The sequence below is a fragment of the Rhinolophus sinicus genome, linkage group LG18, assembly GCF_036562045.2.
Source record: "Rhinolophus sinicus isolate RSC01 linkage group LG18, ASM3656204v1, whole genome shotgun sequence".
Taxonomy (NCBI): Eukaryota; Metazoa; Chordata; class Mammalia; order Chiroptera; family Rhinolophidae; genus Rhinolophus; species Rhinolophus sinicus.
Genome location: NC_133767.1, coordinates 13,732,464 through 13,755,723, shown reverse-complemented (window position 1 = coordinate 13,755,723; position 23,260 = coordinate 13,732,464). Strand labels below are relative to the sequence as shown.

General features: G+C 48.8%; 2 protein-coding genes and 1 long non-coding RNA gene across 7 annotated transcripts; 2 read left to right on the top strand and 1 right to left on the bottom strand.

The window, feature by feature from the left end:
* The first annotated feature begins 232 nt into the window (after positions 1-232).
* On the top strand, positions 233-3,693 carry LOC141569503 (uncharacterized). Its single transcript, XM_074323075.1, has 4 exons — positions 233-612; positions 1,235-1,381; positions 1,509-1,623; positions 2,413-3,693. Exons 1-4 carry the CDS (start codon positions 233-235, stop codon positions 2,887-2,889), a joined length of 1,119 nt encoding a protein of 372 aa, XP_074179176.1. The 3' UTR covers positions 2,890-3,693.
* A 45-nt stretch (positions 3,694-3,738) lies between these two features.
* Positions 3,739-11,289, bottom strand: LOC109436332 (uncharacterized). Of its 3 annotated transcripts, XR_012493148.1 has the most exons (5): positions 9,791-11,284; positions 9,306-9,385; positions 7,656-7,790; positions 6,598-7,327; positions 3,739-5,870 (listed from the first exon to the last, which is right to left on the bottom strand). It is a non-coding gene; the product is annotated as an uncharacterized LOC109436332 (long non-coding RNA). The 3 variants fall into 3 exon arrangements; XR_002136095.2 differs by having other exon boundaries at positions 3,739-7,327; positions 9,292-9,385; positions 9,791-11,289; XR_012493147.1 differs by having other exon boundaries at positions 3,739-7,327; positions 9,791-11,287.
* An 18-nt stretch (positions 11,290-11,307) lies between these two features.
* Positions 11,308-22,154, top strand: ZNF263 (zinc finger protein 263). Of its 3 annotated transcripts, XR_002136082.2 has the most exons (7): positions 11,309-12,427; positions 13,281-13,461; positions 13,930-14,003; positions 14,295-14,421; positions 15,915-16,031; positions 16,489-17,768; positions 22,034-22,154. XR_002136082.2 is itself a non-coding variant. In XM_019714830.2 (6 exons), exons 1-6 carry the CDS (start codon positions 12,038-12,040, stop codon positions 17,658-17,660), a joined length of 2,061 nt encoding a protein of 686 aa, XP_019570389.2. In that variant the 5' UTR covers positions 11,308-12,037; the 3' UTR covers positions 17,661-18,591. The 3 variants fall into 3 exon arrangements, 2 of the variants coding, with proteins under 2 accessions (XP_019570389.2, XP_074178889.1); XM_019714830.2 differs by lacking the exon at positions 22,034-22,154 and having other exon boundaries at positions 11,308-12,427; positions 16,489-18,591; XM_074322788.1 differs by lacking the exons at positions 13,281-13,461; positions 13,930-14,003; positions 22,034-22,154 and having other exon boundaries at positions 16,489-18,591.
* The last annotated feature ends 1,106 nt before the right edge of the window (positions 22,155-23,260 follow it).

Sequence of the window (23,260 nt, the reverse complement as noted above, 5' to 3'; positions counted from 1 at the left end):
ACCAAAGCCCACCACCCAACCCCAGCCCTCGCCTGTGAGCATGTCACTAGCCAGCTTCCCCACCGTGGCCCGGACTCAGCCCCCCACCATGGCATCCACCGGGAAGACCACCAACCAGGTGCCGGCCCCGCCGCCCCCCCAACCCGCAGCGGTGGAGGCGGCCCCGCAGATCGAGCGCGAGGCCCAGCAGCAGCAGCAGCAGCACCTGCACCGGGTGAACATCAACAATGGCATGTCCCCGGGCCGCACAGGCATGGTGACCCCGGTGAGCCAGATGGCCCCCGTTGGCCTGAACGTGCCCTGGCCCAGCCAGGTCAGTGGGCCCGTCATGCCCAACCTGCCGCTTGGGCAGTGGCAGCAGGCGCCCATCCCCCAGCAGCAGCCGATGCCGGGCATGCCCAGGCCCGTGATGTCCACGCAGGCCCAGCCTGCCGTGGCCGGGCCGCGGATGCCCAGTGTGCAGCTGCCACGGAGCATCTCGCCTGGCGCCCTGCAGGACCTGCTGCAGACCCTGAAGTCGCCCAGCTCCCCGCAGCAGCAGCAGCAGGTGCTCAACATCCTCAACTCAACCCCGCAGCTGATGGCAGCTTTCATCAAACAGCGCACGGCCAAGTATGTGGCCAGTCAGCCCGGCCTGCAGCCCCAGCCCGGCCTCCATGGCCTCCCTTTTACTCCTTTTAGCTCTTTGGCCTGCCTTGGTTGGAAGAGACTGACTTCCAATGGTCTGGCCGGGTGGCCGGGGGCTTATAAAGTCCCCAGAGACATTGTTTCTGCCTGGGAGCCGCGCATTCAAACCCTCCCCGACAGATGAGAACATCTGCCCCTTGTTAGGTGTAATGCAGGGCGGCCTCTGGGGTCTCTGCTCCCGCTCCCCACATAAAAACGCAGGATATGGTAAGGCCAAAAAGGAACACCATAGGTAGGGAAGTCATACCACTATATTCTCGCTGGCGACTGGGTTGGAGAAACAGGCAACAGGAGCCACACCATTCGCAACCCTCACTGCATCACTAGCAGGCTCAGCCACCATCTTCTTGCTAGCCCCCATTTTCTGCTAGAGTAGCCACGGGTTATATTAGTGGCCAATAGCTCACTGGTTACAGCTGACGGCCCACTAGCCACAGCTGATGGCCATCCAATCACGGTTGATGGCCATTTACTACCTGAGCCAGCACCTGTCTACGTGAGGCCAAGAGCCTGGAAACTACTTTCTGGGGCTCTGTCCCCACATTAGGGATGCACAAAACGAGGCCCAGCTGGCTAGGGAGTGTCTGGGGCGGCTGTGCGCCTGGCGTGTCGCCCTTGACAACGCGGCAGAAGGTCACGGAGGCCGCGCCCACCCACCGGCGCAGGCAGCGGACCAGACAGCCCTGCGGGCACTGTGACGTCACTGCCCCGCCTGAGAGAGGCCTCGCCCCGGGCGTGTGCGGAAGCGCTGATCGCTCGGGAGGAAGGAGACGGCGCAGGAGGTAGGGGCGCTGCTGTGTCTCTCTCATGGGGTGAACCAGGCTGCTGTGGGCCCCCCACCCCGTAGATGGTCACAGACTCCCGTCCAGTCCTCACCCGGCCTGCCAGTGTCGGCGTCTGGGACAGTCCCCGCAGGAGTGGCTCTGTGATCTCGGGGTGGGGCACAGAGCGGGGCCTCTGTCATGCCTCTGACTTTATTTTCTGCTTTCTCCAGCCTCCTTTTGTCTTGTCCGCCTCTCACTCCCTACCGCTGGGAGTTTCACGTCTTTTCTATGAAACTCTTATCAGTGCTGCCCATAGGGTTCCATTCTCTGCGCGTTGTCTCAGTCTCCCGATGCAGGGGGCTTTTTGAAAGCTGGGCAGGGGGCATTTTGTCTCTGTGGTTTGAGCCCAGGGCCTTCCTCATGGTGAAGGCCTCTCAGCCCTAGCGTCCTGCTGGGCCACCCTGCAGAGCTCTGGGGACACACTGAGGGCACCCAGTAGCAGCCCTGGGGAGTGGGGGGCCGGTATATAAACTCAGGTCTGTGGTACTTCGGACAGTCGCGTGGCACCTGGGAAGAAATGGGCACAGCCTCAGTCATTCCTTCACTGTCAGGCTTCCCAGACCAGGCGTGGGGCAGGGTAGCTGGGTGCCATTCCCACAAGGCAGAGGAAGGAGGGAAAGAGGGTCCACCAACACAGCCAGGAGCCTTGGGCGGCCCCAGAGCCACACACCCTGTGCGTGCGTGAGCCTATGTGCTCACAGTGTGAGACAGCAGGTGGGGAAGGGCCGGAGGGGCCCTGGAAGAGGCTGGGGTCAGGGCGAGGAGGTGGATCCTGTCGTCTCTAGAGCCTTCTGGGCTTTGGGGTAGTTCCCAGAAGAGAAGCTTTCGGGGGGGCGGCTGGGATGTCTGCTCACGCTGGGCCGAGTGCTGACGCGGGCCTGTGCCTTTTCCTTGTCCACAGGACTACGACCTTTGCATCAACTGCTACAACACAAAGAGCCACACACACAAGATGGTGAAGGAGGGGCTGGGACTGGACGACGAGGGCGGCAGCCAGGGTGAGCCGCAGTCCAAGAGCCCGCAGGAGTCGCGGCGCCTGAGCATCCAGCGCTGCATCCAGTCGCTGGTGCACGCCTGCCAGTGCCGCAACGCCAACTGCTCGCTGCCGTCCTGCCAGAAGATGAAGCGTGTCGTGCAGCACACCAAGGGCTGCAAGCGCAAGACCAACGGAGGCTGCCCGGTGTGCAAGCAGCTCATCGCCCTCTGCTGCTACCATGCCAAACACTGCCGAGAAAAATGCCCTGTGCCGTTCTGCCTCAACATCAAACACAAGCTCCGCCAGCAGCAGATCCTGCACCGCCAGCGGCAGATTCAGCACCGCCAGCGGCAGATCCAGCACCTCCTGCAGCAGGCGCAGTGTGCTCCCACAGCAGCCTAGCCGTCTGTCCCCCCCAACCTTTCCCTAAGGAAAGAAGAAGTTGTGGGATTGTGCCTTTCTGCGGTTGAGTTTATAATATCCTGAATCTTTCCATCTGGTCTTCCAGAGAAGGGTCTGTGGTCAAAGATTCCTCACGGGGGGGACAACTCAAGCCAGACGGGACCCCGTTGAGACCCCAGTTGTAGTCACACAACAGCCTAGCCAACTGTCCCCCCTGTGTCTTTCCTTAAGGAAAGAAGAGTCTGTAGGACTGTGCCTTTCTGGGACTCTGTTCCATCCTTGTGTTTACACCTTATGTCTCTCTGTCTGGTCCCCAGAAGATGGTTTGCAGCCAAAGACGGGTAAGATATCTCACAGGAGATACAACCTAAGCCAGGCAGAACCGAGTGGGAACCCCCAATGAGCTGCCTTAGAAGAATATGGGAAGGAGCCTCGCCTCTCCTTCCCCCTGCCTGGGAAAAGCGGCTGCTAGCTCTGACTTTTCCCTCTCACCTAATTGTGAGAAAAGTCTTGATAGTGATAAGATTAAACTCTCTCTGCTCAGCTCTGTGAAACAATTTCAACATGTGATATATGTCCCGTAAAAGAGGTACATACCTCACCTCAAGGACTTTCTGCTCCGGCTGTTTGAAGATCAACATAATTGGTTTGGGTTGTTTCTGTAACGTGATAAGTGAGTCTCACAGACCATGCCAAAAACACTGCTACTCCCTTGTATACAATAAAAACCTCCAGTCGGCTCAAATCTGGACTCCAGTCCTCTGAGACTGAGAGACCCCTGGCCTTTGGAGAGATTTAACTGCATTAAGTCTCTGTTTGTTTCTTTCTTAAAAACTTAACCCAAACCGCCCCTTCTCGCACCCTCACTGCCCGTGTTGCGCTGGACACGACAAAGAATGATGGGATAAGTGTGTTCAAAATGAAGGGGAGTATTTTGAGGGGGATTAATGGCAATGTGTCTTTTACTGTAATAAATTTTTTAAATTTATTCACTGTATTGTTTGGTCACACCTTGTATTTTTCTCTAAGTTCATTCAGCATCCTTATAATCATTGTTTTAAACTCTGTATCTGGTAGCTTGCTTTACTCCTTCTTCTGGAGTCTTCTGTTTCTTCATTTGGGACATTTTTTTCTGTCCTCATTTTGGCTGCATTTCTGTGTTTGTTTCTATGTATTAGGTAGGTCTGCTATGTCTCCCAGTCTTGGCTAAGTTGCTTTATGTAGTAGATTTCCTGTGGGGGACCAGTGGAACAGTCTCCCTGGTCACCGGTGGCAGATGCTGCAGAAATGACCCTTGTGCAGATTTTGTGTGTCCTTCTGTTGTAGTTGAAACTTGATTGCTATTAGCACATCAGTGGGTGGGATGCACCCTCAGGCTGACTTGCTGTGGAGTTTGGCCACATTCAGACTTACAGGCTGCTGTGGTGGGGGGCTTACCTTGTGGAGCCGGATTCACCCCAGTTGGCTCTGCTGCCTGCTAAGACTGCCTTTTGGGTATACCACTTGTGGGGCTAATTGGGTGGTGCTCTGCTGTGGTGTGAAGCCAATTTCCAAGTATATTGGTTCTGGGGCCTCTTGGGAGGTGCTATAGTGCAAGCCCAGGCCAGCCTCTGCCTGTGATTGGTCAGGGACTACCTGATAGGAGTGATTTGTGATTGGTTGATGCCTGTGCTGGACCTGGAGGGGCATGGGAGAGGCCACATTGTGAACTGAGGATTGCTGCCACCAGTGCTGGGCCTGGGGTAGCTCCGCAAAAAAGCCCAGGACACCCCAAGGGCTGCTGCCACCTGCTAGCTCCTGTAAGGCTTAGCTGCTGATAGAGCCTCCTGCGGTACTCGAGTTGGGTGAGATGGAATCTCAGGGAGTCTCCAGGGTAGGATGAGTGGTTTTCACCAGTTAATGTAGAGTCTAGTTTGGTGCCAATCTGAGCCTGGAGCTACTCAGAAAAAGTCTCAGAGCTCACAGAGACTGAGTGGTGCAGCTCAATTCCAAGTCAAGTCATTCTTTTCAAAAGCACTTACTCATGCCACCCGCCTGGGGCCTGGAGATCCCCAAGAGTTGTCCAAAAAAGAGTACAATACAGGCAGGGCTGGCTGCTCACTGAGAAAGTGCCTCAGGTATTCCATGAGTTGGGTGGGGTGGGGTTCCAGGGAGTCAACAGGGTGGAGCAATTGGGTGGAGTGAGAAGAGTTCACAAGGCAAATGCAGATTCAGATTTGGCTATATGGAGGCACCTCAACACAGGAAAGATGGCACCCACTTACTGCCTGCATGGGAAAAGGATTCCACACAGGGAACATGGTGACTGTTCATCTAGTCCTCACCCTGAAACTACACAATTCAGTCTCTCCCTGTATGTCTTTGATACCTCCTGAGTCACCGATCCCTCCGCAAAACCCCAGGGTGAGTGCCTGTGAGTTTATGCACATGCTCTTAAGATGACATCTGGGTTTCCCAGTCTTCCATCCCACTCAGACTGTTGGAATCCCCACTGTTTTTCACAGCCAGATGTTGTGTGGGCTCCTCTTTCCAGTGCCAATGTGGGAAAGGGTTTCTCACTCCTCCTGGGGGAAGCTCTGTGGCTGAAATATCCCTTCTAATTCTCAACTGCCGTATGCAAGTGTGGGGTTGCCCATTCTGTGTCTCCACACCTACCAGTCTTGACGTGGCTTCTTTATATCCTTCGTTATAAAACTTCTGTTCAGCTAGACTTCAGATGGTTCTCCAGGTTGATTGTTCTATAATTTAGTTGCAATTTTAATGTGGTTATGGAGGAGGCAAGCACGGCATTATCTACTCTGCCATCTTGGATCACCCCCAAAAGCACTTACTCATGAACAATCAGACTTCTTAAATGGTGTCTAGTGTCCCCAGAGCTAGTGTTCCAAGAGGTCCAAGGTGGCAGCTTCAAGACTTCTTGTGAAGTCCCAGAAAGTCAATTCCACTTCATTCTATTGCCTAAGCAGGTCACTAAGGCTGGCCTAGATTCAGGGGAAGACAATCAGACACCACCTCTCAATAAGAGAATAAAGAAGTTGCAGTCATTTTTGTTATCCTACCCCTTATATAATGCTAAAAATAGACATTTAAAGGAAATTTTCTGGACCAGATGAATCACTTGACCAACTCTTGACTCAAAGATGAAATAAATTAAATACTGCAATGACAAACTAATTTGAAATCATCAATAAGAAGAATATTCTAATAAAAATTATTGGATGTAACCAAAGCTGTACTGAGAGGAAAACTCATAACCTTAAATGCTTTATCATTATAAACAACAAAGACTAGAAATAAAATACATTGACATATACTGTTTGTATAGAGCCTACACTAAAATATTTCACTTAGTCATTATAATACTTATGAGGGGGCACTGATTTTTATGCTTATCTTTTCAAATTATTCAGAAGTACAACTAGGCATGTCCACCACAATATTTCATGTTCTTAGTGTCCAAGAGCTCTTTTACGTCTTTCTTGAATCAGTGCCACATTTATTAATGTCTGGTATGTACAGGGCACTTTAAAGGATGAAGATATGAATAATAGATGTTTTCTACCCTATAAAATTCCAGTCATATGTGTGATGTTGATGTATGTACATAGGAAGGGCAGAGGAGGATACAGGTCATACATAGTATGATTGCAAGTATCCCTCCTAGCTAAGGTGAACTGTGTTATTAAGAATGAGATCTAAACAAAGTACCTGGGGACCCAGAAGAGAGTGATTCTGACTTGGGGTGGGCCAGGAGTCAACTGCAGTGCCTGTTGCCACAGTTTGGGACCTGCATCATGAATATCTTCACAGCCTTGTTGAGGAATGTGGGCTTTATTATCAGGGCAGTGGGGAACCTTTGAAGGTTGCTCATGTGTGTATGTGAAGACTTTTATTTTTGTTGCAGCTATTTTGTTTTCCTTTGGTTTCTCCCCTTAGAATAGTTTCTCCGAGGTGGAACTGCTTGATCAAAGAGGAGAAACATTTTAAGATGCTTAAAACACACTGTCAAATTGCTTTCCATAAAATGTAGTGCGTTCATAGGATCTCTTCCATGTGGAGGCACTGATGTCTGTCTATAGAGGTCTCAACAAAGGAAGCTTTTCCCACAGCCAGGGTACTTTTGAGTTTCTTCTTCTGAATGAATCCTCTGGTGCTCAGTAAGTCCAACATTGACAAGTTCTTCCAGGTTGGAGTTCTCTGGGTTCTCTCTCTCTAGTTATGATGATCTATAACTTTTGCTAAATCTGGGGATTTCCACATTGATAGCTTTGCTAAATCTTGGGATTTCCACACTGATTTTCTAAAACATTTTTAGTCATTTTTATAAAATAGAATCATGGAGAGCATTCCTCTCTAAAGGAACAATGCATGGATGCAGAATTCCCAGTTTTTTCTGCTTTGAAGAAGTTTCTTCATTTTTCTCTCTTGATCTCAAAACCTGAGAGAAGAAACAGAAATTGAACATGTCACCCTGTTCCAAGGAGAAATACAGTGAGGGAGTAAAAAAAGAGTTGTATTAAACCAGTAATGGGATGACAGAAATAACTAAATAGATCTCAGAGCTTTTACACCAATTAATGCTGAATTTTTCTTCCCCCCCCCCCCTTCTTCGCCTTCCAGGGAGAGCCGTTGTTCACAATCTTAGCTGTAGAGGGCGCAGCTCACTGGCTCATGTGCAAATTGAACCTGGGACCTCAGCTTTACCAGCACAGCACTCCAACCTCTTTTCTTTTCTTTCTTACCTGAATTTTTCTTTTCTTTCTTACCTCGTATCCAGTGGATACCAGCCTATCCTGAAGTCAAATAATTGTTTCATTTCTGTAGAATCTCCAATCCCTCCACCCATTTCACATCTCTGTGCTCCACTGGGAAGCTCAGGTCAGGTTGTGGTACTGGATATCCTGGTAATAAGAAAAACAAGAAGTATATTTGTGTCACCACTAGTTTTTCCTAAATTCAGGCTGATTACTGGGGCAGATAGCCCCTCTATTTCCTTCTCAGTTGGATTATTTTACTTGGAGCCTTTGTCAGGCAGTTTTTCAATATTAAAACCAAAATGAGGGAAAAACTCCTTTTGAGTTGAATTCAAGGCTCTTGTCCTCCCGTGCAAGAGGATTGAATTCATTTTGTGTTAAAGTCAATGCCCTAAATTAGTTTTATGTTATCTTTTGAATATTTTGATAATAGAATTATCTAAGTTAGGACTAAAATCTGAAGTAAATCTTCCTAAAATTCTGTGTTAAAGATGAGAAGCATTCTCCCATTGAGTCACAAGAGGAGAGAGAGGGGTAAAAGTGGAAGTTTTAGAACTATATCCTGGATTAATTTCAGTTAAGAGATTTTCAAATAAAAATTGGTATGTGAACTGGGTTGGTTGGTGACTAGGAAAAATCACCTTTATGTGTTTCTTCTAGCCGAAGTCTAGAAGTGAATTATCTTGAAATTAACCCAAACAACTACCTACCAATGTTTCTGGCAATCTAAAGGTAAGTAAAATTTTCTCCAGCCCACCATGTCCTAGCATTCCTTCCCTCACTGAGAGCAGTTATGGTTTGCAGCCTTTTTATGTGTCTCTTCCTCTCCTTCCTCACCTCTGACAAAATGTAGTGGATTGCAATAAAATGTGGGTTGGTAAATATGACTTAAGATCCAAATAGAGAAAAATGTTTAAATATTAACATTAACGAACAATATTAGTTAGTTTGGTTAATGTTAATGTGAAGGAAAATGTAAATTTCAGAACATTTTATCAAGCTATAGGAAGTGGAGCAAAATGCCTTATTTTATATTTTCATGGGGAAAAGGCAATATATTTCAGATTAATAAAAATAAAATGCATTTCAAATGAAATGCCATTTACAGTCACTATTTTATGATTGGATTTCAAAGCTAAGGTGAGATCTAAGAGTAATGTGATACACTTAAAAGTAAACCCTAAGCCATAGATCACAGGAAAGCTGTAGTCAAGTAAAGTAGGAAGAAACCAAAACTGGGTAGAGGCAAATAGCAAAGGCTTAGGGTGGGAAAAGCTTAGAGGCCAGTATATCCTAAGGTGAGCAGCATTTCAGAAAGACAGAAGCTGCTCATTTGTCTGCTCCCATGCGGAAGAGCACAGACTTGAAAGTCTTAACACTAGATTTCATCAAATGTCAATTTGAAAATCAGGCACAGACTACTGCCCCCCTTGAGTGCACGGGAATCTATAAGACCTAGGTAAGGACTGAAAGCAGCTCTAGAGACAGAATCTAGTATTCATGAGAACTAGGACCAGGAGTAGTAGGGGTTCTTTATTTGAGATTCAAATGTGTTTTTCTCTGTTAAGAGTTAAGGAGCCACCTATAGCCGAGGACAAGAAAGTCTAAGAAAGCAGAATCAACAGTGGTTACAAGAGGGCATACTTACTTTCCTTAACTTACTTTTCATCAAAGCCCTAAAGTAGTGGCTCTTAATCTGTTTGGTGGTTAAGAGAACTTGATGAAAGCCATGGATCCACTTCCTAGAAAATACATATACACATGCAATTTTGCATACAATATAAAAAGGTTTACAAAAATCTCTAAATCTATCCATGTCACCCTCTATGACCAATATGATAGCCACTAGCTAGCACTTAGCAACACTAGCTGCATTTTAAGTGCTCAGGAGCCACCATTGCAGTAAATTCTATTGCACAATGCTGCTCTAGAATTTCATGGACCTCAGGTTAAGAATTCCTGTCTCAAATGAACCCCTATAGATCTGCTGGCCTGTAACCCCACTTCCAAATAGCAGCTACTTTCTGTCTGAATATAGATAGGCCTCAAAGAAATGGCGGAGGAGTATTAACACTAATTTTGAGTAAATCTGAAAATCCATCTAGCTTTAAGTATTCATTAATAACCTAAAATCAAAGGGAACGTACATAGCAAATGCTCCATTCTTCATTCTTCTCATCTGAAGGTATGTGTAGTTTTGCAAATATCCCCATCCTGCAATAATAATCCAAGTGGCTTTTCTATGAAATAGGGTAAGTCTTCAGGAATTTGCTGTGCATTGATAATACGTAATATTGAGTTCACACTAAGTGCTGCGTGCACTGTTCTAAGCATCCTACATATGTTAACTCATTTAATTCTCATCCAATGTTATAAGGTAGGTATAGAATTATCCCCTCAAAACAGATGAGGGACTGAGGTTTGGGGCTTAGGAAGATTTAATAACTTGTCTGTGATGACACAGTAAATGCCAGATAACTGGTTATAAGGTTAGAATCTATAGTCTCTTGAAATATGTCTAAAACATGAAAATGGTCTTAGAGGACTCTGAGGTCACGTTTTCTGAAATGGACCTATACCTGCTCGTGTGTTGTGAGGCCTCTGGGCCTGCATTTGCCACAATAGCTTGTGAACCTGTCATTTTCCCTGGCATGAAACAAGAAAAAACAACAACTTAGGACTCTTTCCACCCAGTTATTCGAAGTCAACTCTCTCCATCCTATCACCCTTTACCATCATGGTAGCTTGAACTTCAGCGACAGACTAGCTGTGTGACCATGGGCAAGTGACTTAACTGACACGCGGTCCATTATCTGTAACACGGGCATGATAATAGCATCTACTTCCTACAATTTTGTATGTTGTGAGAATCCGGTTGCACGCAAGCAGGAGCTCAATAAACGGTACTGGTTGTCACGCTTCACTCCTAGGACGCTTCTATCTCCCGAGCCCACAGGCTTGACCCTTCTGAAGGGAATGGAGGAGCTGGGGGGACCTTGGCCATGCACACCCACCTCACAGTTGGGCCGCCCCTCCCCCTCTTATGGGCACAAAGCCTTCCACTGCGCCGGCCAGGGAACCGACCCTCCAGGTTTGCTTCCATTCTCCCCTCACGATGAAAATTCACCGCCCAGCTAGGAGGGAGATAAATAACCATCCCGCCCCCGCGGAGGGGGGGGGGGACAATGAAGGACACGTCCCAGGCAAGTTTAAAATCCGGTTTCAAATCGTGAGCCGGTGGCGCGCGGCCGAGTCCGGAGCGGTCCTCGGGGACGTCCAGCCGTCCAAAGCAGGACTCTGGCTGGGCAGGGGACCGCCACCGGTCACTAGTCCAACGCAGTACCAAGCCGGATTGATGGTTTCCCTGCGCCGCTCTCCGCCGTTCCGGCACCTGCCCGTGGCGCAGGCGCAGGCGCAGTCGCATACCGCACCATGGACTGCATCTCCCGGCAGACCCCGCGAGGACGCTGACTCGGGCGGGGCAGCTCATTTCCCGTCCTCCCCCAGACGCCGAACTGGCGGTTAAGTTCGGCCCGACTCTGGAGCCTCTGAGGCCGCCGGGGTGGGTGGGGTCCTCGCCTCAAAACCCTAAGTAACAGGTGTGGGTAGATACTGCCTTTAAGTCCGTCATGTCCTGGACGGTTATTCTCAAACTTGCCTGTGGGTGAATAATTTATCGGGGGGGATGTTAATTCAGATTTCCGGGCCGACCTCGACACTCTGAGGAACTGGATCTCGCATGGCTCGAGAGTTTGTATCTCAGTGAGATTTCCGGAGAATTCTCACCCAGGCAGCCCGCTGGTCGCACCCGTTTGGAAATTATTATCCACAAATCGATTTAGCGACCCCGCTCTCACCCACGCGTCCAACCCCAGCGACCTCTGGGGTCTCGGGGCCGAATAGCCCCGCCTCTCGTCTCCAATTGGCCTCTTGCTTCTCCCGTCCCTGCAGGTAAATCTTCCCTTCTGGTTGGTCGGCGGTGAATCTGTGCCGAGACCTGACCCGATTGGCGCTAGAGTTCGCGGAACGTGACCCGGAAGTTGGTTCCGGGCAGGCGCAGTTGGCTGTGGACGCTTAACTCGCGCTCTGAAACTTCCGGTGTGGAAGCCAAGCCCCGAGTCCTGCGTGAGTCCGCGACGAGGCGAAAAGCGTGGCGCTCAGGTCCTGCCCTAAGGAGGTCCTGGGGCGGGCTGGCCGGCGATACGGCGCCTTGGATCTACTGAGGCTTAGGTGCCGGAGGCGGCTGCAGCCGGGCTGAAGCTGGGCTCTTTGGCCGTGACTTGAAGCCCCGGGTCCCCCGGCCCTTGACGCCAGCCATTTCTGCGTGGGACCGGGGGCTCCCTCTCAGGAGGGCGCAGCTCGTTTCGGGGGGCAAGGCACACTCCGGGGTCCTGATGATGGCGTCGGGCCCGGGCTCTCAAGACCGGGAAGGGCTCCTGATAGTGAAACTGGAGGAGGACTGCGCCTGGAGCCAGGAGCTGCTCCCGCTAGACCCAGGGCCTAGCCCGGAGGCCTCCCACCTGCGCTTTAGACGGTTCCGCTTCCAGGAGGCCGCTGGGCCCCGGGAAGCCCTAAGCCGGCTTCAGGAGCTTTGCCATGGGTGGCTGCGGCCTGAGATGCGTACCAAGGAGCAGATCTTGGAGCTGCTGGTGCTGGAGCAATTTCTAACCATCCTGCCCCAGGAGATCCAGAGCAGGGTTCAGGAGCTGCATCCGGAGAGCGGCGAGGAAGCGGTGACCCTTGTGGAAGATATGCAGCGGGAACTTGGGAGACTGAAGCAACAGGTGAGAAAAAGATCTGTTTTACCTGCGATTTGTTTGGCCCCAGGACTGGCAGAGCGTGTTGGCCCAGTTTCCCATAAGAATTTACTTGATTTCCCTGGATAGGACTTACATGGGCAAGAACCCTTTTTGTAGTTTAGTCAGGAACACTCATCCTCCAGATTTTATCCAAGTGGATAGAGTGAGTAATGAAGAGTCCCCTGTTTCCATATGCAGGCGGTGTCTCTGCATTAGTGTGAGCCCTGGAATTAGCTCGCAGGTTTCAAATTGTCACTCTGTTCTACTAGCGTTGTGACTTTGGGCAACTTACTTAATCTTTTGGGGTCTCAGATATGCCACTGGTAAATTGAAAATGGTCTTTCTAGGGTTGCTTTGAAGGTTAGAAAGGGCAGCATGTAGTTTTGGTCACACTATTGGCTTATAGTGACTGTTTAATATCTGTTAGCTATTGTTGTATTAGGGCCAGCAGTCTGGTCTTCTCTTCTGAGCTGGGTGGGGGTTAATTGTGGACTTAGAAAACCAGTTTGGCACTGAGGCTTTGAGAGCACTTGCCCCCAGGGCCAGCCAAGTTTAACTTATTCAGCAGTGAGGGATGGAAGCATCTAGAAAAAGGGGGGAAAGAAAGAGGGAGTGAGGTGTGTCAGAAGAGCTGTGTGGGGAAAGCGTTCTCTAGCAGTAGACTCTTCTCTTTCCCACCACCCACCCCCATTTTCTCACATGCACATGGGATCAGAAAAGGGTGGAAACCACTGTTTTCTCTTGCTGGTTCTCTGAAGGCTTTCTTTCAGAATTCTGAATTAATTTCCCGTCCTGTGGGGCCCTGTTGTGATGATGAGTGATGTGGGTTGGTTCCCAGGTCACAAACCATGGGCGGGGAACAGAAATGCTTTTGGAGGAGCCTTTGCCTCTGGAAACAGCACGAGAGTCACCGAGCTTCAAGTTGGAGCCAATGGAGACTGAGCGAAGCCCTGGCCCCAGGCTGCAGGAGCTGCTAGGCCCCAGCCTTAAAAGGGACCCCCAGGCTGTAAAGGAGAGGGGTGAGGAACAGTCATCTGGGCAGGTGGGAGGGAGGAGGGGCTTTTGGGTTGCCCCTGGCAGCAGGATGGAGCACCACTGCCGAGGAGGAGAGGGAATGTCTGGCTTCAGGGTTCCCAGAGTGGAGTGAAAGACCTAGAACTAGTGGTTGGGTTCTTCTTGGGGTGGGCAGAGGGAGGGGGATCCCTTAGTAAGTAAGCCCTTTTGTATGCAGAACTGACATTTAGAGCTAGGTGAATGCTAGAGGGATTGAATGCTGCAGATTACCTGCTGGTATTCCTTACCCTCATTCTGGAATTTAGGATGTCATTTTCGATATGGCTTTATTATGCCTCTCTTGCCTTCTTTTGTTCAGTGTTTACTCCCCAGAGCAGAGACTGGGTGTGGGGGAATGGATACTGTGTTGTAATAATCCCTGGGTTGCCAAGAATTAGGAATGCCATTCTCATCATGATTTCTATCACCTTCAGCATTGTCTGCTCCCTGGCTTTCTCTCTTTCCTCCCGAAGGAAACATGGAAGACAAGGAGATGACTGGGCCCCAGGTGATGTGGAAGTTCTCAATGTCTCCCCTTAGCTCCCCTCCCACACACACGCATACCCCATGTTGTTCTTGTGGTGGTTGGGTCCTTCTGCCACTTGGAGAGGATTCTTTCTCCCTCACCAGCACATCTCTCCCATCTTTGTTTGCCTCCTCACCTCACTCCTAGGCCTGGCACCCTTCTTCCCCATGATATGTGTCCTTGGCACCCCCGGGTTTTGCCCTTTTAACCCATGACTCTGCTTGAATTGTTCTTGGTGCCTCAGGGGCTAAAGGAGATCTTGTGCTGTTTCAGTTGCCTGAGAGCTTAGAGGACGTGGCTATGTACATCTCCCAGGAGGAGTGGGGGCATCAGGATCCTAGTAAGAGGGCCCTCTCCAGGGACACGGTGCAGGAGAGTTATGAGAATGTGGACTCACTGGGTAAGGACTTCTTTTCTAGGGATGAAGACTGAGCCATTTCTGGCCAGGGTCCTGTTCCTTAGCCACTCATCTTCTGGATTTAAGTTCCCAATTTTTCCAAAAGGCCTCCCTTTGTCTAAAATCCCCTGGACTAGGATTAGTTAAACATCTTCCAAGTGGCACACGTGGCACACAATGGGCCCCAGCTGCCAGAGCCGAAGGCAGGGAGTCTGAGCCATAATGGACTTCCCAGGGCAGAACGAATCAAATCCAGTGACTGCCCCCACTCCCCACTACACACTTTCAGTGTCATAGGATGCTGTGGGGTTCTAAGTTCTTGATACCTTGCAATTTGGAAGTGCTTGATTTTGACCTCACTTATGTTTTCTGTGCTTCATTAGTATTTCTAGGCCCTTCCCCAAAGATACAAATTTCAGGGGCAGTGGCATCAACATTCCTGCTTAGCAGCCATCCTAGCCCTTAAAAATTCAGGAAGCAGGGAAGGCCTTGTGGAAATTTGGTAATGATGTATATATCCAACACTGGAGCTAAATATATTAAGCATAAATTAAGATGCATCTATATGTTGAACTATTAATACTATGCAGAGATTTAAAATGAAACCTGTGAAATACGACAAAAAACCAATAGTTTTTTTAGGCAGACAGTATACGACAACTTGTAGGATTTAGGTGGCGAGTGTATTGTTTAATTCCTTCAACTTTTCTGTGTGAAAATTCTCATAATACAAAGTTGGGGGGAGTCTTAAAAACAACATAAGAAAGGAATGCGTCTATTATGATTATGGCTACATTGCTGTACACAGTAGAAGAATCACACTGCACTTTGTTTTCATACATCAGGTTTTCATAAAGAGAAGCACAGCTATCAGCTCACTTGCACTAATTCTGCAAAAGGGTCACTGCTGTGGCTAGGTGCCCTAAGTTGAGCACAGCTCTTTCAGTGAGTGTGCTCCATAGGAAGAGAAGTTCAGATCACAAGTTCTTAAAGCTACACTGTTTAAAGTCCATGTTTGCTTTAGTTGGAGTGAGGTTTTTGTTTTCAGCATGGCACAGGAGTGGCACTTTTGGATTTTGACTTCAGGGTCCTCTCAGAGTCCCAGCCAGGTCCTTTTCTGGTTGTCCATCGTATTATATTTCCTCCCTCTGGAGTTGCCCAAATTTAGTTCTATTCTCTATTTATAAGTAAGAGTCAGGGCTCTTCTACAATATTCAACTGATTCGTCAAGGAATTGACCACTCTATGTTCATTTGATTGTTTTAATTTCAAGGTACATTCTCACTGCAAAAAAAAGGAAAAAAGCTATAGTCTCTCCCAATTTCTTTCTCTAGAAGTAACCACGGGGAACAGGTTAGTGTATATTCCAAGTAATTGCTGTCAGACTTATTACACCCTCTATCCACCCACTGAGGGCAGGGAAGAAGACTATCTTTGTTTCCCCTGCCTGCCAGAGAAAAGTGATGACAGAAATTTCTTTGTTTCATTGTGAACAGAGTCTCAGGTTCCCAGTCAGGAAGCCCTGAGCACCCAGGTGGAACAAGGAGGAAAACCATGGGATCCCAGTGTCCAGAGTTGCAAGGAGGGCCTGAGCCCCAGACGCCCAGCTCCAGGTAAGGAATGAAAGACGAGCAGTCTGCCTAGCTAGTCTCCCCCAGTTGGGAGTGAGACATTTGAGGGTTTAGGTGTGGGGCTAGCCCACTTCCATCCCAGTGAAGCTGGTGAGACATCCACGGTGCAAAATATAATGAGGCATTCACTCCTTGGCTCATTTGCCCACTGTAGTCCCAGCCCTGCTCCATTGCACCCATTTTTGAAGGGCAGAAGCCAGAGGCTCAGTTGAAGAAGGAGATGGGGGCCCCTACAAGGGAATTCAGGATTGGTCTAAGCTCTGATTCCTGAGCAATGGCCCTACCTCTTAATCCAGATGCCTCCCTAGAGTGTTTTCCCTAGATGGGGAAGATAGGAAACTGAGATAGAACCAGCTTTTCTGGACTCTGACCTACTGTGGGATTTTCTTTTTTCTGGGGTAGAAATAATGTAGAGGTTTGGTTTCTCTCCATCTACCAGGGGAAGAGAAATTTGAGAACCGGGAAGAAAGTGCTTGGTCCATTTCCCCTGAGAGCATTCATCCGCAGGCGCTGCTGCCTGGCCAGGCCAGAGGGGAGGTGCCCTGGAGTCCTGAGCAGGGACAGCCTGCGGACAGGGCAGAAGGGCATTGGGAGACTCCCCCAGTGGGTCGGATGGAGCAGTCTTTAGTGGGGGCCACAAGTTGCAGAGAAGTGGGACGACCAAAGGAACTACAGCCGAAGAAGCTCCATTTATGTCCCTTGTGTGGCAAAAATTTCTCTAACAACTCGAACCTAATTAGACATCAGAGAATACATGCAGCAGAAAGACTGTGTATGGGTGTGGAGTGCAGTGAAATCTTCGGAGGGAACCCACACTTTCTATCATCACTGCACAGAGCACACTTGGGAGAGGAGGCCCATAAGTGCCTTGAATGTGGAAAAAGCTTCAGTCAGAACACTCACCTCACTCGCCATCAGCGCACCCACACAGGCGAGAAGCCGTATCAGTGTAACGTATGTGGAAAAAGCTTCTCTTGCAACTCCAACCTTCACAGACACCAGAGAACGCACACCGGTGAAAAGCCTTACAAGTGCCCTGAGTGCGGGGAGATCTTTGCTCACAGTTCCAACCTCCTTAGGCACCAGAGAATTCACACAGGAGAGAGACCCTATAAGTGTGCTGAGTGTGGGAAAAGTTTCTCGCGCAGTTCTCACCTTGTCATACACGAAAGAACTCACGAGAGAGAGAGGCTTTACCCCTTCTCCGAGTGTGGGGAAACAATGAGTGACAGCACCCCCTTTCTTACAAATCATGGAACGCACAAGGCAGAGAAGAAACTCTTTGAATGCTCGACTTGTGGCAAAAGCTTCCGGCAGGGCATGCACCTCACCAGACATCAGAGAACGCACACAGGAGAGAAACCATACAAATGTACTCTTTGCGGGGAAAACTTTTCTCATAGATCTAACTTAATCAGGCACCAGAGAATTCACACAGGAGAGAAACCCTATACCTGTCACGAGTGTGGAGACAGTTTCTCTCACAGCTCCAATCGGATTCGTCATCTGAGAACCCATACAGGAGAAAGACCTTATAAATGTTCTGAATGTGGAGAAAGCTTTTCTCGGAGTTCACGCCTTATGAGTCATCAGAGAACTCACACCGGATAGAAACAATGGGATTTTATTTTGCCCCAGATAAGGTGGCATATTCAGAGGGTCCTGTTGTTGAGAGCTGGTATTGCTTGTCCAGCCAACCAAATCATCTGTGTTTTTGAGGTAATTACTATAAAGAGTAACAGGGATGGTGGGGTGTGAGGGTCATTGTGAGGCAGCAAAGGGTTTGCATAAAACTATAAAGGAATTATGTTTGAAATAGTGAGGATGGCAAAGGTGAGAAGCTTTGAGGTGATGTGCTAAGGGTGAAATTCTCCGTGAAGTCTGCCCTGTCTCAGGGTGCACCTACCCCCTTGGTATATTTATCAAGTTGTGATTTGGAGGCCTTAACTGTGTCTAGTATCTTTCCCAGCAACTTTGGGAATCCACGTGACATTTCTTTTCCTGCTTCCTCACTTGGGACATTCACCAGGAGCATTTGAGTTCTTGAGGCCCTTGAGACCAAAGAAGAGGGGCTGAGTCTCCTGGGAAACCAACTGGAGAGCAAACAAAGACTGGTGGTGAGTTGTAGCTCTCCAGAAGCCCTGACAGGGAAGCCACCAGTACACCTCAATGCTCGACAGGAGGGTGGGTCCATTGGCAGGCCATGCATGTAAATGGCACTTCAGACAAGACGGACCCAGAGACCAAAGGACCTGAGGGAAATAGTAAGATGGAATTTTTAGGTCAGCCTAGGAATTGGCAGAGGACTGGAGTCTGAATTAGTCTACCCTTTGCAGAGATCAAGACTTCCACCTCTGTCAGAGAAAGATAAACAGAGCTCTGGAGTCTTCAGAGTTTCACGTAAGATGAGTTCCCTGGGAGACTTTGAAAACATGGATCTTAGGAGGGAAATTAGGGATCATGTCTTTCCCTGTTGGAGATATGTTTGGATGGTAATAAATACGTGTTTGGATGGTAATAAATATCTTCAGGAAATATGAAAGTGTGTGACTTTTTGTTGAGGGCCTTTGTCCTGGCCTCCAGTGTTGATCTGTCTCCCTTTTGCTTTGGTTGAAGGACCTGCTTTCTCTTTGTGGTCTTACTGGGTTGGTTGGGAAGGGTCTGACAAAGGTGGCAGCAGACAGGCTATGGTGCGTGTGGCGTTGGCCAACTCCAGGCTGGGACTGCTATGTGGTAACAAAGGGTCAAGCCCAGTGGCTGCTTGGGGTGATGTTATAATGGTCTCTTAGGTTTTCTTCTGTGGTGTACAGCAATAAAAGTGTCTTCAATTCTTTGTTTAGAATGTTTACTTCCTTGTGAAGTAACTGAAGGAAGATCTGGCTCTACTAAGACAGGATATTTTGATCTTGCAAATGAGTCCTGGGAAAAGATAGTCCTGATGTAGCTGAGTTACTGCCCATTAATGGAGGGAAGATACATGAGGAGGGCAAAATTCTTAGGGGAAAGCATTATATTTTAGAATGGGGAATTGGGAATAGGAATTCTAGGAGTGTGTACCTATGGAAAAAGAGGTAGAATACCAGGAAGTATTCTAGGAGTAGGACATTCTGATGCCAGGAAAATATCTACCTAGCCTTCCTTTGGGAGAAAATGGTGAAACATTTCATTGGCAACCAGCTATCAAATATAGCAATTTAAAGCGAGGAAACAACCCTATAGGCCCCACCCCTTTCTTGTCAGTCTTGTCTTAGCCCTGCCTCAGTTTAATATGAGTTTTTCCTTGGTTTTCTGAGCTAATTTTACAAAAACCTTAGTTTCTCATTTCTCTGCCTTTCTCTTATCCACAAGAGAGCAGTGGTAATGTGGGGACGGGGGCGCACTGGGGCGAGGCTTGGAGGGCGGTGGGAATTTGAGAGATTAATGTAGGATCCACAGTGGTAGGAGCAGGATTGGGCTGATGTGGCTGCTGGTGCAATAAAATGGGTGGGTGGTGTCAAGTTGGTGTTGTCGCTAAGCACTGTCTGGTTAAGATGGCAACCTGTGTGTTGTAGATCTCACAAGAATGGAAAGCTCCCTCCCCTTCACTCTCCCTCCTCTTCTCTCCCCCAGTAGTATCCCCCATGTAGCTCTTACAATGGGCCAACTGGTGGTGTTCCTACATGGAGCATTGCAGCTTGAGGCTTAGTGCAACAAGGACCCCCATATATTTGCTCTCGGCATTAAAAAGGCTTTCCAGTACGAGCCTCCACCTAGCCCCCAGTTTAGCTCCCTTTCTGGCAAACATCAGATGCATAACTGTTCTCAGCCGTTTTTTGTTTGTTTTTTTTAATTGGGAAAGGGGAACAGTTCTTTATTGGGGAACAGTGTGTACTTCCAGGACTTTTTTCCAAGTCAAGTTGTTGTCCTTTCACTCTTAGTTGTGGAGGGTGCCATTCAGCTTCAAGTTGTCTTTTCAGTCTTAGTTGTGGAGGATGCAGCTGAGTTCCAGGTCCAGTTGCCGTTGCTAGTTGCAGGGGGTGCAGCCCACCATCCCTTGCGGGAGTTGAGGAATCGAACAGCAAACCTGTGGTTGAGAGCCCGCGCTCTGACCAACTGAGCCATTCGGGAGGCAGCTCAGCTCAAGGTGCCATTTTCAATCTTAGTTGCAGGGGGTGCGGCCCACCGCCCCTTGCGGGACTCAAGGAATTGAACTGGCAACCTTGTGGTTGAGAGCCCACTGGCTCATGTGGGGATCAAACCGGCAGCCTTCAGAGTCAGGCGCACGGAGCTCTAACCGCCTGAGCCACCAGGCCGGCCCTCAGCCTTGTTTTAAGGAGATGATGTCATGTGAATTGTTGCATATAAAACATTTAGCACAGTGCCTGGCACATAGAAAGTACTCCTCTACCGGAGGTACCAAAAAAATGTATACAAGTGGACACCTTGGTCAACACTACTCAAGCAGTAGTTGGCTGTAAGAAGTGTCTGGACGCTGATGCTAACCACTTTGAGCACCTCTTGTAATTGCAGAAGTCAAACATGACTTGTATTCGTCTTTTGTTATTGGTATATATTGAGTATTACAATTTTAATAGTTTTCTTAACATGTGTATACATTTTTTTGGCACCCTCTGTATTTGTGCCATCTGTGGGCAGGTAATACTGGCAAGGTTGTCTTCTAATTCGCTGGCACTGAGATCAATGTAAAATCACACTGGCAGGAACTTCAGGGAGCAGTCTGCTAGAGATAGGCAGGATTAATGCCATCTTCCCTTGTAGTCATATTTCAAAGAGTAGGTCAGAGGCCCTTACTGCAGGCTCCCATGAGGTCACTGCAAGGGATAGCCAAGTGTATGCTTTCTACATTTATATTTTTACATTACACACATACTTTGTACGTAATACTTTTCACCTGCTAGTCCTCTTGTGAAAGAAACCAGAACAGATTCCAGTTGGCTTTATGTCAAAGGGAGAATTATGCACTAAAGACCCCTGGCTCCCTAAGTCCAAAGAGGTACAGAGGTGACCTGGGAAATGTGGCCTGACCCTGAGTAATAGCCACATGTCCTTCTGGCAAATGTAGCACAGGAGAGCAGCAGAAAGCCTCCTGGGTGGAGAATCAGTAGCACATTTAAAAAATGTGAAAAAGCCTATCAGAGGCAGACTAAAAGCAGGCCAGACAGTAATGAGGACAGTCTATAGGTCCAGAGACTGGAAGAGTTAAAACAAGCATTAAATTGTTTATCAGAAACCACTTTAAGAATTTTTACTGCACTAATGAATTTATGGGTCTCGATATCATATTCTGACATTTACTGTTGAACCAATGCATTATCAACTGATAGAATTTTGGAATAGGCAAAATCACCACCACTGCTTGAGACATGTAACTTTTGTAAATGTTTCACAAGCCTTTGAAATACTAAGTCATGTAAAAGGTCTTAATGTGTATTATAGGAAACCAACTAGCAAATTTATCATCACTAGACTTCCTAACACTTGAGTGTGGGGAGCTCGAGAATAGCAAGATGAATTAAAGTAAAACTGTATTTATTAGCATTTCCTTTTAGCCTTCAATCTAGCTTGTAAGCACTTGATTTACACTTGATTTCCATTCTTGAAAGGGAGACATAATTCCTTCTCATCCGATAATTTTTACTACGAAGGTCTCCATCTTGCCTGACTGGTACACAGTTAGAAGGCAGTGGGAATGGGCTAGGTAAATTCAATGACAAGATAGTTTATGAAAAATGGCTTAGACCACACGAAAAATTCAGACAGATCTTCCAGTTAATGTCCTCAATTCATCACTGAGATACCTTGAATGTCCCAGAAGCTTGTCAAGTCAAAACTGGTGACTCACCAGGACCCAAACTTGCTCCAGGGAGACAATATTTCCCCAAGCAGAAAGGGTGGGGAAAAAATACTTTTATTTCTGAGATCCTGGGGTGTCTTAGACATAATGAGGAACTGTGTTTGCCTCTTCATCCTCATTTCCCCTCAAGGCACGAAAAATGCTCCAGAACCTAGGTGTGGTTCCATACTCGGAAGGTGAAGCTGCCTTTGAGGGGATTCCCTGCTCTCCTGGGAAGGTGTCCAGCTTAACATTTAGGAATCCTGCCCCAGCCACTGGAACAAGAAGTTTCTCGGAAGAGCTCTAGTCCTCAGGAATGATTTTCAGAACCAAAGACGTAAGTCTTTTCTGAGACTTGGGCAAAGCAAACAAATCTCTGGCTCTTGCAGCTTAGCCTTCCGTGGGCATCGGGACTGGGCGCCACTTCACTAGAAACACCAGCCTGCCCCAGCGGACTGGTCCCACCCAGGACGACTCTCCAGCGGATCTCTCTGAAGGAGCAAGGGCTGATGGGGCGTCGGCGGCCACCTCTGTCCCTGTCGTTCTTCCCTTCAGATCCACCCTTCACCATCGACCTTCGAGACCAGGGCTTCGAGACCAGCGCTTCGACACCAGCACAGGAACAGTGAGTGAACGCAGGCGCGCACAGGCTCCCCACCCCTGTCTGACGCTCCGCCCCTCCGACCACCACTGCGTAGCTGCCCCAGGAGGCTCCCTTCTCTCCAGCAGGCCTCAGCCTGTGATCCCGCCCCATCCGGCCGCTCTGGCTGGCTGCCTGGCCATGGACTTGCGGCTGCCTGGCCACCTGGGTAGAACCGGCACATGGTCGCAGGGCTTCCCTCTCTACCCATCCGAGAGGATACTGGCAGCGCGACTGCACTCCGAAACGTCCTGGTCCCTTAGGTGTGCACCAGTCCAGGCCGACAGTGGTGCTGGGCGTCAGGGCCGGCTCTCAGTCCAGCAAACAGGACAGCGCAGAGCTGTGTGGGGATGGGCACTTGCTCATTTGTTTTGAAAAGGATGGGGAGAGGACAAGAAAGAAGGCTGGGCGACTAGACTGGTGCAGTCATCCATGCAGGGTGGGATGGCAACGTAGGCCAGGACTCGAACAGTGAGGAGATGCTGAGACTAGAGGAGGTAGAGCCGACAGGGCTTTGGGCCCAGACCGAAGTCTAAAATCTTAGGATGATTCCCAAGGGTACTGAAAATTTGGCCCTGACCTGTCTTTCCTGCCAATTGCTCCTACAGCAAACATCCAGGGACCTTGCAGCTTTCTAGGGAGATGTACTCTCATAACAGCCTGTGCTCACACTCCCCTTTGCCCAGACTGCCCTTCCCTTCCTCCACTAAACTTTAAAGTCCAACTCCAACACAAAAG